This window comes from Podarcis muralis, chromosome 8 (assembly GCF_964188315.1).
Source record: "Podarcis muralis chromosome 8, rPodMur119.hap1.1, whole genome shotgun sequence".
NCBI lineage: Eukaryota > Metazoa > Chordata > Lepidosauria > Squamata > Lacertidae > Podarcis > Podarcis muralis.
This window is the reverse complement of record NC_135662.1, coordinates 3,048,686-3,065,701: the sequence shown is the minus strand read 5'-3', so window position 1 is coordinate 3,065,701 and position 17,016 is coordinate 3,048,686. Positions and strand designations below refer to the sequence as shown.

Genomic DNA, 17,016 nt, shown 5'->3' with positions numbered 1-17,016 from the left:
ATGTTGCTGATGGGATTCTGTGTGCTCTTAAAAAAAATTATAAGCTTCACTGAGCAATGCAAAAGCACTGGTTGGGCGGAGGATAAGTTTTCTAATTATGTAAATTGATGATCTCATTGCAGACATGTTTATTTCATCATGTATCTATGCATACAAGACAGACTGCCTTCTCTCTTAAGCTAAATGCAGGCTTCTTGTAATTCCATTCTCTGGAATCTCGCCCTGTGAAAGAATTCTGACTTGTGCGACTTTAAAAACAACACACACACACACACACACACACACACACACACACACAAAACCCTTGCAGGATCTATTATATAATACAGAAGGTCTAATGTTGCCCTGAAAATATTGACTCCAAAACCTTGCAGCTAAGGACTAGGGTCCTTATACGTTTGAAGCAGAATCATACCACTTTAAAACAGTCATGGCTTCCCCCAAGGAATTCTGGGAACTGTAGTTTGTTAAGGGTGCTGAGGCCCCTATTCCCCTCACAGAGCTACAATTCCCAGGGTTACCTGGGAAGAGGATTGACCGTTAAACCACTCTGGGAATATTGTAGTTCTGTGACAGGGAATAGGGGTCTCCTAACAGCTCTCAACACCCGTAACAAACTACAGCTCCCAGAATTCTTTGGGGGGAGCTATGACTATTTATGACGCCTGCTTCTTGGGAGAAAAGCAATGACAAATCTAGACAGCATCTTAAAAAGCAGAGAAATCACCTTGCCAACAAAGGTCCGTATAGTTCAAGCTCTGGTTTTCCCAGGAGTGATATATGGAAGTTAGAGCTGGACCATCAAGAAGAATGGAAGAATGGATGCTTTTGAATTCTGGTGCTGGAGGAGACTCTTCAGTTTCCCATGGACTGCAAGAAGATCCAACCGATCCATTCTGAAGGAAATCAGCCCTGAGTGCTCACTGGAAGGACAGATCCTGAAACTGAGGCTCCAGAGCATGCCAGGCACTCCTGTCTTCCACTGCCTCCCGCAGTTTGGTCAAACTCATGTTGGTAGCTTCAAGAACACTATCCAACCATCTCGTCCTCTGTCGTCCCCTTCTCCTTGTGCCCTCCATCTTTCCCAACATCAGGGTCCTTTCCAGGGAGTCTTCTCTTCTCATGAGGTGGCCAAAGTCTTGGAGCCTCAGCTTCACGATCTGTCCTTCCAGTGAGCACTCAGGGCTGATTTCCTTCAGAATGGAGAGGTTTGTTCTTCTTGCAGTCCCTGGGACTCTCAAGAGTCTCCTCCAGCACCATAATTCAAAAGCATCCATTCTTCGGCGATCAGCCTTCTTTATGGTCCAGCTCTCACTTCCGTACATCACTACTGGGAAAACCATAGCTTTTACTATACGGACCTTTGTTGGCAAGGTGATGTCTCTGCTTTTTAAGATGCTGTCTTTGACATATTAGCAGTATAAAAAAAAGGGGGGGGGAGTTTGATTCCTGGCAAAGGTGAAACCTTGCCTTCATTTTCAGCAGAAAGCTACATTCCTCAACACAGTGGAAACGTTCTTTATCTCTCAGTGAGTTTTCATGGGTGGGTAAAACAAGCATCAAAAGTTACAACCCCGTGGAAAGTTGTCCTGCGTGCAAGTCTATCCTGCACGGCTGAGAACTAGTAGATGGATGGATAGTCATTCCTGCATCGCAGGGGGTTTGATTTGGGTGACCCTTAGGTCAGAATCTCCTTTCTCGCAACTGTCATCTCACTACAAATTAAGTTCTCCCAACCAAAGTCACCGAGACGCCGCCACGCAGAGGCGTTGGAGTGGGGACTTCAATCAGAGCGATGTCAGCAGACCTGGTTATTGTCCCGCACAAACAGGCAGGAAACTGGCCGGTTCCTAGGATTTCCAGCAACAAATTCCTTCTGCAGCTGGGCTCCGACAGATCACAGCAAGTAGAGGGCAAGAAAGAGAATTAAGAGGCTGGCGGACCAGCTGGGAAAGGAGGGTGGGGAGAAACCGAATACAGGGGTCACAGCTACGTGCCACGGTCCATGTGGGTCCACACAGGGCCTTGCAGAGCCAGGCAGAGGCCCGGGCCAGGTAGATAATGTGGCCTTTTTTTTTACCCTGGGGATAAAGGTAAAGGGACCCCTGACCATTAGGTCCAGTCGTGGCCAACTCTGGGGTTGCGGCGCTCATCTCGCTTTATTGGCCGAGGGAGCCGGCGTACAGCTTCCGGGTCATGTGGCCAGCATGACTAAGCTGCTTCTGGCCAACCAGAGCAGTGCATGGAAACACCGTTTACCTTCCCGCCGGAGTGGTACCTATTTATCTACTTGCACTCTGACATGCTTTCAAACTGCTAGGTTGGCAGGAGCAGGGACCGAGCAACGGGAGCTCACCCCGTTGCGGGGATTCGAACCGCCGACCTTCTGATCGGCAAGTCCTAGGCTCTGTGGTTTAACCCACAGCGCCACCCGCGTCCCTGGGGATAACTGAAGTCTTATAAATAAGTAAGTATATAACGTAATTTTTTTTATAATGTATTATAATTTTAAATACATTTTACAATACATACATTATTCATTTTAAAACGTATTCTACAATTTTTAAAAGTTCCATAATGTATTTAAAAATCTATTTTTAAGTAGACAACTTTGACTATTATTTAGAATTAAAATAAAAACTTCTCTGTCTTCTTATTCTACTCTTTAAAAAGATCTATGCTTTTGAGAAAGCCACTATTGCTCATAAGCCACTATTTCTTTAAAAAACATGGTTTCCACCAAATTGTAGCCTCATTGAGCTATATGTACTCCTTGGGTGTAAGTAATATTCCTGGTCTAGTCAACGAAATTGTAAACAAATGGCCACATCTTCATCAATTTTTCATCATTTTCAAAAAAAAAATTACCGTCCACAGAAACATCCACGTAGGCCAGTTTCCGGTGCTGTGGCTGTGCAGACCCTGCGCACTGACAGCGACACATAAAGACACTGGCACACTTCCTGGCGTCTCTGGTACAGCCAGGAAAGACTCTTGTCTGAAACTCTCAGAGCGGACGCTATTGTGTGCAAGGCGGATAAGGGGCCTGACTCAGAGCAAGGCAGCCCTTTCTGCCCTTGGATCGGGTGCGCTTTCGTCTCATCCCTTTTCTCTTTCCTTTTACATTGGCACCTTGGTTCTCAAACTTAATCCGTTCCGGATGCCCGTTCCAAAACCAAAGCGTTCCGAAACCAAGGCACACTTTCCCACGGAAAGTAATGCAAAACGGATGAATCCATACCAGACTTTTAAAAACAACCCCTAAAACAGCAATTGAACATTTTGCTATCTAACGAGACCACTGATCCATAAAACGAAAGCAATAAACAATGTACTGCAGTCACACAATCAGTCAGTCAGTAGCTGAACTGGGTTCCACACAGTCACAAAAACTAAAAAAAAGAGCCGGAAAAACAAAAATGCAAAATAAATAGCAAAAACGGACCTCAGCATAACACTCAAAACAGAAGTGTGGTACTCAAATCGGGAGCATTACACTCAAAATGGAGCACGTTTGGCTTCTGAAAAAGGTTCAAAAACCAGAACACATACTTCCAGGTCTGTAGTGTTTGGGTTCCAAATTGTTTGAGTACCAAGGCGTTTGAGAACCAAGGTACCACTATATAATTCTTTAACGACTGGGTTTTAGTAATACAAAACAGCCCCCTCCTCCTCCTCCCGCAGAGGAGTCATAGAATCATAGGGTCCCCCAAAGGTCATCCAGTCCACCCCCAGCAATACTAAAGCACAGCTGACAGGTGGCCATCCAAGCTCTGCTGAGAAACCTCCAAGGAAGGAGAGGCCACCAATTTCAGAGGGAGTCCGTTCCACCACCAAACAGCGTTTAAGAAGTCTAGAGACTGCCGTCCCAAGAAACCCACGAATCTGTCAGTTCAATCCATTAGGAAGCATTAAAATCCAAATCTGTGAATTTCATAGCAGCCAGAAAGGAATGCATTCTGCAGAGAGATGTCCCTGTGTATCACCTTTGCTTGCTTAAAGAATGAAAAGGTGGCAGTCTCCCACTAAAGAATATCCACGCTTTGTTCCTTTAGCTGGAAGTCGACGGTTGTAATTTTTTTTCCACCAAAGTGACTCGTCAAGCTGTCTTGTGCCAGTTAGCTAACATGGCTCCCTTTGGGTCCTCCCAGTGTTGAGCAACCAGCTACAAGACGATAATAATAACAACAACAACAACAACAACAACAACAACAACAACAACAACAACAACAACAATGATAATAATAATAATAATTTATTATTTATACCCCGCCCATCTGGCTGAGTTTCCCCAGCCACTCTGGGCGGCTCCCAATCAGCGTTAAAAACAGTACAGCGTTACATATTAAAAACTTCCCTGAACAGGGCTGCCTTAAGATGTCTTCTGAATGTCAGGTAATTATTTATCTCTTTGACATCTGATGGGAGGGCGTTCCACAGGGCGGGCGCCACTACCAAGAAGGCATTCTGTCTGGTTCCCTCTAGCCTCACTTCTCGCAATGAGGGAACCGCCAGAAGGCCCTCGGCGCTGGATCTCAGTGTCCGGGCTGAACGATGGGGGTGGAGACGCTACTTCAGGTATGCTGGACCAAGGCCGTTTAGGGCTTTAAAGGTCAGCACCAACACTTTGAATCGATGCCCAACATTGCTCCATTTTAGCAATTTCTGCAAAGGCCAAGGTCCAATCCTTTTCCACAAGTCCTACGCATATGCCGGAACGACCCTGGTTCCGTAACGTTCTCTCCAATGTAGCCTCAGATGAGCTCTCTTCACCTGAAACAGTCTCACGGGGCTACCTATCATTTTTGTCCCGTTTTCCACGCTTGCCCTTCTAACGGCTGGACGTGCACAGCCAGACACACCGGCAGCGCAACCCGCTGGGAACTTCTCCCGCTCAAACAGGAGGGCTCTTGCGCATTCCTTTCGAGAGATGGCACTGCAGAGCTTGCGCCCAAAATATCTTGGGGCACAGCTGTTTCGGAAGGCCTCTTTCTTAGGAAGGAAGACTCAAGAAAATTGCATTGCTGTTGTTGTTTTTTGCTGGGTGGCAGTGAAGACCTCACAGCCCACAGGGAACATCCACCATGCTCAAACAATGGGGTTTTGCTGCTGCAAGAGATTGTTAATTTTTACATTTAAACCCCACCTTTTCTCCCAAGAGCTCAAGGCAGCATGCTTCGATCTTGACTGCTTTCACAGACCTACACCCAGTAGTGATGTATGGAATTGAGAGCTGGACCATAAAGAAGGCTGATCGCCAAAGAATGGATGCTTTTGAATTCTGGTGCTGGAGGAGACTCTTGAGAGTCCCATGGACTGCAAGAAGATCAAACCTCTCCATTCTGAAGGAAATCAGCCCTGAGTGCTCACTGGAAGGACGGATTGTGAAGCTGAGGCTCCAAGACATTGGCCACCTCATGAGAAGAGAAGACTCCCTGGAAAAGACCCTGATGTTGGGAAAGATGGAGGGCACAAGGAGAAGGGGACGACAGAGGACAAGATGGTTGGACAGTGTTCTTGGAGCTACTGGCATGAGTTTGACCAAACTGCGGGAGGCAGTGGAAGACAGGAGTGCCTGGCATGCTCTGGTCCAGGGGGTCACGAAGAGACGGACACGACTAAATGACTAAACAACAACAACAACACACTCCCTACAGGCCTGCATAATGAAAACCCAGCTGTCTGGAAAAGCTATCATCCACCCACAGCTCCAGTTTCAGCAAAGGAGGTTAAAGACACCAGGGGGCCACGACCTACGAGGCCCTGTGGCGCCTCCTACTTGCCTTGGGGCAAAGAATCTCCCTTCCACGTTGGGGTCCATTTGACTGCCCTTTTAAAGAGGAAATCCCTGCCGGAGCCCAGAAGGGATTTGCCAGTCACACAGCTAATCTTTGAATAGCCCTGTGCCCTCCCAGCACCCGAGGGGCTGGCAGCTGCCAAAAACCAACGATTTATTTATCTAGCCACAAATAAAGTTCTCCTTTGTCCAACACGCAGGGAGCCGGCGGCCTCTGGGCAGGGCTGAGCCAATAGGCAGGGAAGGAGGCCGGGCAGAAAACATGAATGCAACTTAGACTCATTGGCCTTGTGGAGCAGATTAGCCAAGGAGAAGAGGAAGAAGAAGAAGAGGCAATAGATGGGTGTTGTGCACTTGTTCAGATCTGCACATGACGTTCTGGGAGAGTTAAAGGGTTATTATCACTGAAAAACAGGGGTTGCTGTGTTTGATGCATAGCTGTCAACTTTCAGATTTGAAAATAAGGGATCCGCAGCCTCGAAAATAAGGGATCAGCAGCCTCACCTGTCCCGGGGACAGTCTACGGGATATCTAACAATCCGGGATATCAGCGGGAAACGGCGCTGGAATAAGGGAATTTCCCGGGAAAAAAGGAAAGGTTGACAGCTATGGTTTGATGCTTGGGAACCAGAAGACTGAGTGGAAAAGGGAAACTTAAAGAAAGAAGAAACATGCAGGAATCACAGCTGGGTTAACACGATTCAAGGTGCTGTTGGCAATGGAGGTGGGCAGGAATAATTCAGATGGATATGGAAGCCTTCCTTGAGCACAAACCCAAGTCTGTTAATTTCCAGCTGATACCTTCTAATAGCAAATTTGTCCCCAGGCTGGCCTTTAACCAAAGGAGCTCTCTGTTCTCCAGTTCCCCCGACATATTTGCAGAGAGCTTGCGCTAAGAGAGGAATCTCACCCGGCCGCGAATGGCTGCAGAGTCGGACGAGACCACAAACGCCCTCCAAAGCACGCTTGCCCTGGGTTATTTATTATATTTCTGGCAGGATTACACTCTCTCCCTCCGCCCCTTACTCACTTGCAAGGAGCTGGGGCAGGAGGGAGTGGGACGTGGGGCCACTCTCAGCTCGGAGAGGATCTGGCAAAGGGACTCCCGGTGCAAAGAGCCTTAACGGGGAGTGAGTCACCCCACACCACACACACCCCGGCTGCAACAAGGGTGCTTCAGAGAGCACACACAGCCGCTTCCCTCGCGGATGTGGCGTCCGACCAGGCGCGGCAGAAGGGCACGACCCCAAAGCTTTTAGCAGCGTTGGAAGCAGCCAGAGGGAGCTTCCGTTCTGCATTAGGAGGGACCGCAGCGCAAGCTGCAAGGGGCCGGCAGAGATTGCTTTTCCTGGAACTCTGACCCCGGGCGTTCGGATGCCTGCGGCGGCAGCATCCCACCGCAACCACAGTGTTTCATCCCACACGGAAGCCACGCCATCGTCACGTCTCGGGAGGGGCAGGGGGAAGAGGGAAGAACCATAGAATCCTGGAGTCGCAGAGTTGGAAGGGAACCCAAAGGTCATCTAGCCCAACCCCCAGGAAACTCAACTGAAGCACCCATGACAGGTGGCCGTTAAAAAACCTCTCAGGCTTGCTTACCCTGAAGGCAGGCGCCTGAGAGTGATGGGGTCTGCAGGCACTGCTGAGGACTAACTGAATGAGGTTTCTCATTCGGAAAACACCAGCGTGAAAAAGGAAGCCAGCGGGTAGTTCCCTGCTCCCTGCAGGGGATCCTCGCCAGTTTAAAGCACAGGAGCGTCAGGCCAGAAAGGACTTGGCAACCTAGAGATCCTAACAACAACAATATTATTATTATTATTATTATTATTATTGGTTGCCAGTGGCTTGAATTAATTAATTTTATAATGAATGATTTTAGAGTGTTGTTTATGCTGTACTTTTGTACTTTTTTATTGTTGTTAGCTGCCCTGAGCCCGGCTTCGGCTGGGGAGGGCGGGATATAAATAAAATTTATTATTATTATTATTATTATTATTATTATTATTACCCCATCCATCTGGCTGAGTTTCCCCAGCCACTCTGGGCAGCTTCCAATCGAGTGTTAAAACAATACTGCATTAAATATTAAAAACTTCCCTAAATAGGACTGCCTTCAGATGTCTTTTAAAGAAAAGATAGCTGCTTATTTCCTTCACATCTGGTGGGAGGGCGTTCCACAGGGCAAGTGCCACCACCAAGAAGGCCCTCTGTCTGGTTCCCTGTAAGCTCACTTCTCGCAGGGAGGGAACCACCAGAAGGCCCTCAGAGCTGGACCTCAGTGTCCAGGCAAAATGATGGGGGTGGAGATGCTCCTTCAGGCAGACAGAACCGAGGCCGTTTAGGGCTTTAAAGGTCAGCACCAACAAAGATTAAAAATACATTAAAATGTCACACATTAAAAACTTCCCTGAACTAATTGCTTCTCTTTCTGTTTTACCACCAAGACCTGCAGTTTGGGAACCAGGTAGCCCACTTCAGTTGCTGACCCCTGTCTATCCTTTAAGTAGGGACGCGGGTAGTGCTGTGGTCTAAAACACCAAGCCTCTTGGGCTTGCCAATCGCAAATTTGGCAGTTCGAATCCCCGCGACGGAGTGAGCTCCTGTTGCTCTGTCCCAGCTTCTGCCAACCTAGCAGTTCGAAAGCACACCAGTACAAGTAGATAAATAGGTACCGCTGCGGCGGGAAGGTAAATGGCGTTTCTGTGCATGCTGGTTTCCGTCATGGTGTTCTGTTGCGGCAGAAGCGGTTTAGTCCTGCTGGCCACATGACCCGGAACGCTGTCTGTGGACAAACACCAGCTCTCTCGGCCTGAAAAGTGAGATGAGCGCCGCACCTTATCCTTTTAGTGGCAGGCTAGGGGAAGGAGAGACCTGATTGGCTACAGAGCTCTTGAAATGGCACCATTAGGAACAGGTCAAGGCAAGCGTTGCTTGCGGAAAGTTTTGAGTGGCGTTTTGCTTGCCATCCCAGAATTTCCAGTAGCGACCCCACTTACACACTGCAAGGAATGCATTTTCTGCTTCTCCTCTCCTTTTCAAACTCCTTTCAAATCCTGAGTACCACATCTGTAAAGTTTTTAAAAAATTCTCTACAAACTGAGCAGGTCACCAGGCCACCTAGTCACAGTCTTCTTCCTACTAGTGTGAGCTGAATTGTGCCCTTATTTTAAGTTGCAGTCTTTATTTCTAAATTTGCTCCTCTTTGTTGAAATTTAGCATATGTAAATGTTATGCAAACCTGTGCCCTCCCCCTTTCCTCCCACTTAAAGGCACAGTGTGGCTTTCAAGACTGCAATCTCTCCTGGCCACCCTGAACAACAGGTCAGCTGCACACTTTGGCAAAGGAGAACAGGATTTCCAAAAGGCATTTGTGGACTTGCTCCGTTCTGCCTTCCCCCCCACTCCTCGTCTGCAAGCGCCCCTTTTCAAACCAGGCCTTTCTGATCTGCATGTTTATGCCACGTAGATCAAGTAGATCACGTTCCCAAGAAGGGAGAAGGAGCCCACTTGCAAGGAAACAAATCTTTCACCGAAACGACCCCTCTCTTCCTTTATAGCACAAGGTCTCCTCCCTGCACCCCACTTTGGCTTGCAGGAGTTTGACTCCTGGTGAGCCAAATGGGGTCCCCCCATATGGACACCCCCAAATGGAGCCTCTGTTGCAAAGGGACAGGATTTGGCCTTGAAGAGTTTGCCTTGCCCCCTACCCGCTTCCCTTCCCTCGCTCCCTCTCCACTGGGGATTATATCAGTTCTCTGGGAACTCCGATTTGCCGGTTGTCAGATTGATCTGACCTCCCTGTTGTAGGGCTGGTCCCCTCCCTGTTCCCCACTTGTATGGGGCAGCTTTTAATCCTCTCAACCGCACCAAAGCAAAGGTCAGCCCTGCCCTCCCTCTCTTGATGCGCCTCTTAGGCAGAGAAGCATGCTGTGAGGGGAACAGGCAGAAGGATGCTTTAGTTATCTCCCGCGTGGACTACTGCAATGCGCTCTATGTGGGGCTACCTTGGAAGGTGACCCAGAAACTGCAATTAATCCAGAATGCGGCAGCTAGACTGGTGACTGGGAGCGGCCGCTGGGACCACATAACACCAGTCCTGAAAGACCTACATTGGCTCCCAGTACGTTTCCAGGCACAATTCAAAGTGTTGGTGCTGATCTTTAAAGCCCTAAACGGCCTTGGCCCAGTAGACCTGAAGGAGCGTCTCCACCCCCATTGTCCAGCCCAGACACTGAGGTCCAGCTCTGAGGGCCTTCTGACTGTTCCTTCACCGCAAGAAGTCAGGTTACAAGGAACTAGGCAGAGGGCCTTCTCGGTGGTGGCACCCGCCCTGCCCTCCCAGCAGATGTCAAAGAAATAAACAACTATCTGACTTTTAGAAGACATCTGAAGGCAGCCCTGTTTAGGGAAGCTTTTAATATTTGATGAATGATTGTATTTTGATATTTTGCTGGGAGCCGCCCAGAGTAGCTGGGGAAACCCAGCCAGATGGGTGGGGTATAAATAATAAATTATTATTATTATTATTATAAACTGCCTCCGACAGAGTCTGACCATTGGTCTGTCTAGCTCAGCTTTGCCTATGCCAAAGTAGCCAATAGGACGACAACTCCCATCATCCCTGACCATCGGTCATTTTGGCTGGGGTCCAATGGGGACTGTGGTCTGAAACACCTGGAGGGCAGCGAGTTGGCTACCCTCTCTGTGCAATGACCGGCAGCTGTTCTCTAGGGTTTCCACATAGGGACATTCCTGGCCCTCCCTGGAGATGCTGCGGACTGCAGCTGGGACTTCTGTATGCAAAGCAGCTGCTCTAACACTGAGCTGCGGTCCTTGGCCTTGCTTCTATCCCTTCGCTTGCCAGTGAGCCTGCAGTCCTGTGTCCTGTTCTAGGCCAAGGATATTAACAATCTGGAAGGTGTACAGAGGAGGGCAACCAAGATGACCAACGCATAGCTGTCAACTTACAGATTTGAAAATAAGGGGCCAGCAGCCTCGGAAATAAGGGATCAGCAGCCAAAATAAGGGATTTTCCAAGCACAGGTATGTTCAACTTCTGAGCCCCTCCGAGCCAAAGGCAGAAAGCTCAGCCAGCAGCCAAAGCAAGCCTCAAGCGGTGGTTCCCACAGCGCAGCAACCCGGCAAAGGGGATGCAGCAAGGAAAACCACCGTCACCTCTCCGCTGGGAAGCGCTGAGCAAAGGCGAGTCCCCAGGCAACGCGGCCGATTTGATCGGCACAAGGCATGCAAGCTCCACCCCCCAGTCATTCTTAGACTCCTTATTGGGTGAGCAACGCAGCCAAGCAACACAGTTGGAGCCTCCCTGGCCGGCAGGGAGGGAGGGAGAGGAGCTGCTTCCTTTGAAACCCGGGAAATTTAAGGGACATCATCAATAAGGGACAGCAGCGGGACATGGTGCTGGGATCAGAGACTTTCCCGCCAAATAAGGGACGGTTGACAGCTATGGACCAAGGGTCTGGAAGCCAAGCCTGATGAGGAACGGTCGAAGGAGCTGAGTATATTTAGTCTGAAAAAGATGAGACTGAGAGAAGACAGAATAGCCATCTTCCAATATCTCAAGGGCTGTCACATGGAAGATGGAGCAAGCTGGTTTTCTCCTGCTCCGGAGGGTATTACTCGAACCCATGGCTTCAATCTCCAAGAAAGCCGATTCCGACTCAGCATCAGGAATAACTCAAATAATTCAATATCTTCTCAAAGCAATCCTCCTCTTTCTCACTGACCTCACTAACCTTGAGTAGGTTTGAACAATTTGGGGCAATTAAAATGTTAAAAGTTAAATAAGCCTTGTGGAAGGAGGAGTGTTAAGGTATATACAGTCATACCTCGGGATAAAAACGCTTCAGGTTGAATGCTTTCGGGTTGCGCTCCGTGGTGACCAGGAAGTGACAGAGCGCGTTACTTCCGGGTTTTGCCGCTCACGCATGCACAGACGGTAAAAATAACGTCACGCGCATGAGCGGAAGCGGCAAAATGCGACCAACGCGCGCGCAGACATGCTGTCGTGTCTTACGTTCTGTTCGGGATGCGAACGGGGCTCCGGAACGGATCCTGTTTGCATCCCGAGTTACCACTGTAGAAGTGTACATATGGTTAATTTGACTATGTTATTATTGAATATTTTTGAATATGTATATTATTGAATAAGTATATTGTTAAATATGTTTATTATTGAATAAACATTCAAATAATATTTATTCATTTATTATTGAATAAACATTATTGAAGGCTGATCGCCGAAGAATTGATGCTTTTGAATTATGGTGCTGGAGAAGACTCTTGAGAGTCCCATGGACTGCAAGAAGATCAAACGCATCCATTCTGAAGGAAATCAGCCCTGAGTGCTCACTGGAAGGACAGATCCTGAAGCTGAGGCTCCAAGACTTTGGCCACCTCATGAGAAGAGAAGACTCCCTGGAAAAGACCCTGATGTTGGGAAAGATGGAGGACACAAGGAGAAGGGGACGACAGAGAACGAGATGGTGGGACAGTGTTCTCGAAGCTACCAGCATGAGTTTGACCAAACTGCGGGAGGCAGTGGAAGACAGAGGTGCCTGGCGTGCTCTGGTCCAGGGGGTCACGAAGAGTTGGACGCGACTAAACGACTAAACAACAACAAATTATTGACTATTGTATACCCAATGTATCAGCCGCCTGGGGGGTTTCACTATTTGTGTTTTGGTGGTTGGTAAGAAATTATATATATAAAATAAAATAAAATCAGGAATAACTTTCTGAGAGCAAGAGCTCTTTGACAGTGGAACAGTCTCCCTCGGGAGGCTGTGGCTTCTCCTGCCTTGGAGGTCTTTAACCAGAGGTTGGATGGTCATCTGTCAGGGATGCTTTAGCTGAGATTCCTGCATTGCAAGGGATTGGACTAAGATGGCCCCCAGTACGTTTCCGAGCACAATTCAAAGTGCTGGTGTTGACCTTTAAAGCCCTAAATGGCCTCCGTCCAGTACACCTGAAGGAGTGTCTCCACCCCCATCGTTCTGCCCAGACACTGAGGTCCAGCGCCGAGGACCTTCTGGCGGTTCCCTCATTGCGAGAAGCAAAGCTACAGGGAACCAGGCAGAGGGCCTTCTCGGTAGTGGCGCCCGCCCTGTGGAACGCCCTCCCATCAGATGTCAAAGCGATAAATAACTACCCGACATTCAGAAGACATTCAGAAGGCAGCCCTGTTCAGGGAAGTTTTTAATCTGTGATATTTTACTGTATCTTGGTTTGTATGGAAGCCGCCCAGAGTGGCTGGGGAAACCCAGCCAGATGGGCGGGGTACAGATAATAAAAAATTATTATTATGACCCTCAGGGTCCCTTCCGACTCTATGATTCAACCCCCTCCTCCGTTGTCCTTACCCCCGTGTCCCCAATTTCTCTCCACTCGCAGAGGCCACGCTGCCCTTCTGTGGCCCAACCTTCCCCTTGATCCGTTAGGACGTTCTTGATCTCAACCAATGTCCTGGAAGTCAGGAGATGGGCAGGGTTTTCCCTTAAAGCTCATTCTAAGGAACCGGAGAGTCTGTTCTTTGATTTGTGGGAGATAAGGAAGCGGAGGAATTTTTGAGGCAGGAAAGCGAGAGCACGTCTGCAAGTACAAAAGGAGGCATTCTGGCCAGATGTTGCGAGCAAAGCACAACATCCTGTGCTGGAACGGCACATCTGTGACACATCCCAGTGTGTCCCCCAATTGGGGAGGGGGTCCACTCCAACCTACTTTGCTTGGGTCTGCAAAGATACAGCTAATATTGGATCAGGCCAATGGTCCATCTAGTCCGGCCTCCTGTTCCCACAGCTGGCCAACCAGATGCCATGGGGAAGACTTTCAGTGGGACCTGGGTGGAAATTAACAGGAGACTCAGGTGATGAGCTGCGAGGTCAAAAATGGGTAACTTGCAAATAAAGAGGAAGGTGTTGTTCAGATACCAGCTGCTTTCATGGGTGGCGCTGTGGTCTAAACCACTGAGCCTCTTGGGCTTGCCGATCGGAAGGTCAGCGGTTTGAACCCCCGTGACGGGGTGAGCTCCCGTTGCTCGGTCCCTGCTCCTGCCAACTTAGCAGTTCCAAAGCACACCAGTGCAAGTAGATAAATAGGTACCGCTGCGGCGGGAAGGTAAACAACATTTCCAGGCGCTCTGGCTTCCGTCATGGTGTCCCGTTGTGCCAAAAGTGGTTTAGTTATTCTGGCCACAGGACCTGGAAAGGCTGTCTGAATACAAACACTGGCTCCCTCGGCCTGAAAAGCGACTCAACTGGAGGGCCCAAGTAGATGCCAGCCAAAAAATTGTGCTTCAAAAATATTGGGGTCCTGAACCTCACAGGGATTTATTAGTAGAAACCAACACCTTGAACTGGGCTCAGATATGTACCAGCAGCCAGTGCAACTGTGCTAGGACTGAGCCCACCAGCAGTTGGTTGGCCACGTTGGCCACGTTCTGCACTAGCTGAAGTTCCCAAACAGTCTTCAAAGGGAGCCCCACATAAAGCCCACTGCAGTAGTCCAATCTTGGAGCTACCACAGTGTAGACTACTGCAGCCAGGTCATCCCTGTCCAGATAGGGTCGTAACTGAGCCAACAGCCGATGTTGGCGAAAGGCGCCCTGTCTCAAGCGACCGGATGTGGCATCAGAAACAACAAGGCCTACCTGGAGCTGACTAGGTGCTTGAGTTTTTATGTATAAAATTGTGTTACACAAACACACACTCGCACTCTGCTCCTTCTGGAGAAAGTCTACAAAACGAACAGCACTGTCAGGATTTGGGCTGAATGGGGGAAACAATCATGGTTCCATCTCCCAATAAACTAAGGCAGCAGTTCTGAACCTGTGGGTCCCCAGATATTGTTGGACTACAACTCCCATCATCCCTGAGCTCTGGCTAGGCTCCTTGCTAGCTAGGGGTGATGGGAGTTGTAGTTCAACAACATCTGGGGACCCACAGGTTGAGAAAGGCTGAACTAAGGCACCCACAGAACCAGAAGAAGCCAGAACATCTCCACTCAACCTACCACGGCCTTCATAATAACAGCTTCCAGAACAGCCTCACCTGTGTCATCAGATCCCAAAAGGTTCGACTAACTCAACAACACTTCCCTGCCCATTGCCAGAGCCCTCACAACTCTCTGGTGTGCCAGTCCTGGTGGCCAGGTTTCCCCAAGGACACATGTGCAACATCGCAAGGATACGTGCTGCTAAGACTGGGGTTGCCAAGATCTTCCCAGGGTTAGAAATTCGCCAGGCGCATTTTGCACCTGGCTATGGGCCAATTGCGACCAAGTGACGATGCCCGGGCACCAGGATGGCTCCTGACGTCTCCACCATCTGGAGGTGCATGCCTGGGGGTCCTTGGACTGTTTTCACACACAAATACCACACCCTGCAGAATTCTACCTGTTAAATATTTTATCTGCACGATCAGGAACCCAAAAGTCGTATTGAAAAAGCTGCCTGGCCCCAAATTAGCAACCAGGCATTCTGTTTTAACGACTGTAACCCTGGTTTAAGGAGGCAGTTGGCACCTAGCTGAGTTTCTAACACTGCGTCCTCCACTCGCTAACCTGGGCCAGTGGGTCAGAGTGCGGCCCAGCGCAGAGCACATTTGAGCAAACTCCACACTAGTTCCCTCTCGGCAAAGACCCATGGAGCCTTCTCCAGCATCTTGCACCAGACCTCACGTTCTCAGTCCACCCCACCTCCCCTTCCCCATAGTGTCCCAAACCATAGCGCCCCAAACCACGGCAGGCCCCCGGCCAACTCACCATCCCCTTCCACCTTCTCTGGGGTGCGGCTCCAGACAACCTGCCTGCTTTTCAAGCGCACTTGGAAGTTCCTCCGCTCGGGCCTCTGGGATTTCTTCTGGTAGAAGAGGGTGAGGACGGTGCCCGTCTCCAGGCGCTTGAGGACCCCGGACATCTCTCCTGCTCCGGCCGCCGCCTCCGTCTCAGAGGGGTCGTCCAGGAAGCCATTGAGGAAACTGTTCAGCCTGGACAGAGACATCCTTCTCACTGCATGGCCTTTGGTGACATGCAAAGCCCTCAATGCCACAGCAAAATCCTCTCCCCCTTTTTCAGCGGAGGGGAGCTCCAGACGCTGCAAAAATCCCGCTGAGATATATAATATTCCTTGCTGGCAATTGCATATATATATATTAGAAACCTCTTTCTATTTCTCTGTCTCTAAGCTGCGACGGGATCTCCTTCGATCCGGTGTCTCCTTCTGGAAGCTTCAAGGGATGGAAATATAGGTAAAACCAGACTGGGGGGCTGCAAAGGGAGGTGTCCCCCCGAAAGCTGATGGAAGAGGCTTCTCCGGCTGCGAGGTTCAAGCCCGGCTCTGAGCGATCCAGCCCAGCTGGGATTCTGGCCCATAAAGGAATGGAGGTGGGGGAAATCTCGCCATAGCTGTGGGGCTGGAGAGGGGATGAGACTTTGGTGCCCTCTCTGGGTAGAAGCCCCGGGCAAGCCCCACCCGAGGTGGGCTTTGCAGGGATGGAGGAAGCGGGTGGCGCACCCAAGCAGGGAGCGCCCCTCCTGCCCCTGGGACCCGGGTGGCAGCCCCTGGCCACCCCATCCACTCACATCTGCCAAGGGTCTTCTGTGGGGGGCAGAGATCTTTTTTTCCAGGAAGCAGAATCCCCAGATCCCAAAGGCCAGGAGGCTCCTCTGCAAACGCTCCTCTGCCCCACACCCAGGAAGGGAAACGCGCTCGGGGAGCCTTGGCAGGGTGGTCTATGGGGTGGACCCCTTCATGTCCCCTTTCTGGTCCTCTTCTCCTGCTCCCTTTCCTCGCTCTCCTTCTCCTCCTCCTCCTCGCCTTATTTCTCCGCTGATTAATTGCAGCCTGCTGCTGAAATGGACGCCCAGAGGAAACTGCAATCGCACATGGCCGGAAAGAGACCAGAAAGGAATTTAGGAGGGGGAAAAAAAATAAATAAATCCTGGATCTTACAGAAAGCAAAATAGGAAAGTGCGGGGGGGGGGGGGGGGAGGCTGGAAAGGTGGAGGAGGGCGACACCTAGAGGCGGAAAGAGGGCATGGCAGGGGAGCGGAAGGGAGGGGTTGCCGTAACAGACCAAGGTGGGTCCAGATGCGCAGCCCAGATGTTTTGCACTACAAATCCCATATGCCCCTGCGCCAGCTGATGGGACTTGTAGTCCAAACAGCTGGAGGACACTCGGTTGTCAAAAGGCCTCCCCAGAGAG

The 17,016-nt window shown here is 49.9% G+C and overlaps 1 protein-coding gene across 1 annotated transcript in view; it reads right to left on the bottom strand.

The window, feature by feature from the left end:
- The window catches only part of LOC114600186 (1-phosphatidylinositol 4,5-bisphosphate phosphodiesterase gamma-1-like), a 75,117-nt gene extending 58,400 nt beyond the window's left edge, over window positions 1–16,717 (bottom strand). Inside the window, exon 1 of the mRNA XM_028736024.2 lies at window positions 15,575–16,717. Coding sequence (XP_028591857.2) covers window positions 15,575–15,812 — 238 coding nt within the window. The 5' untranslated portion in view covers window positions 15,813–16,717. The remainder of the gene's footprint in view (window positions 1–15,574) is intronic.
- Between the last annotated feature and the right edge of the window lie 299 nt (window positions 16,718–17,016).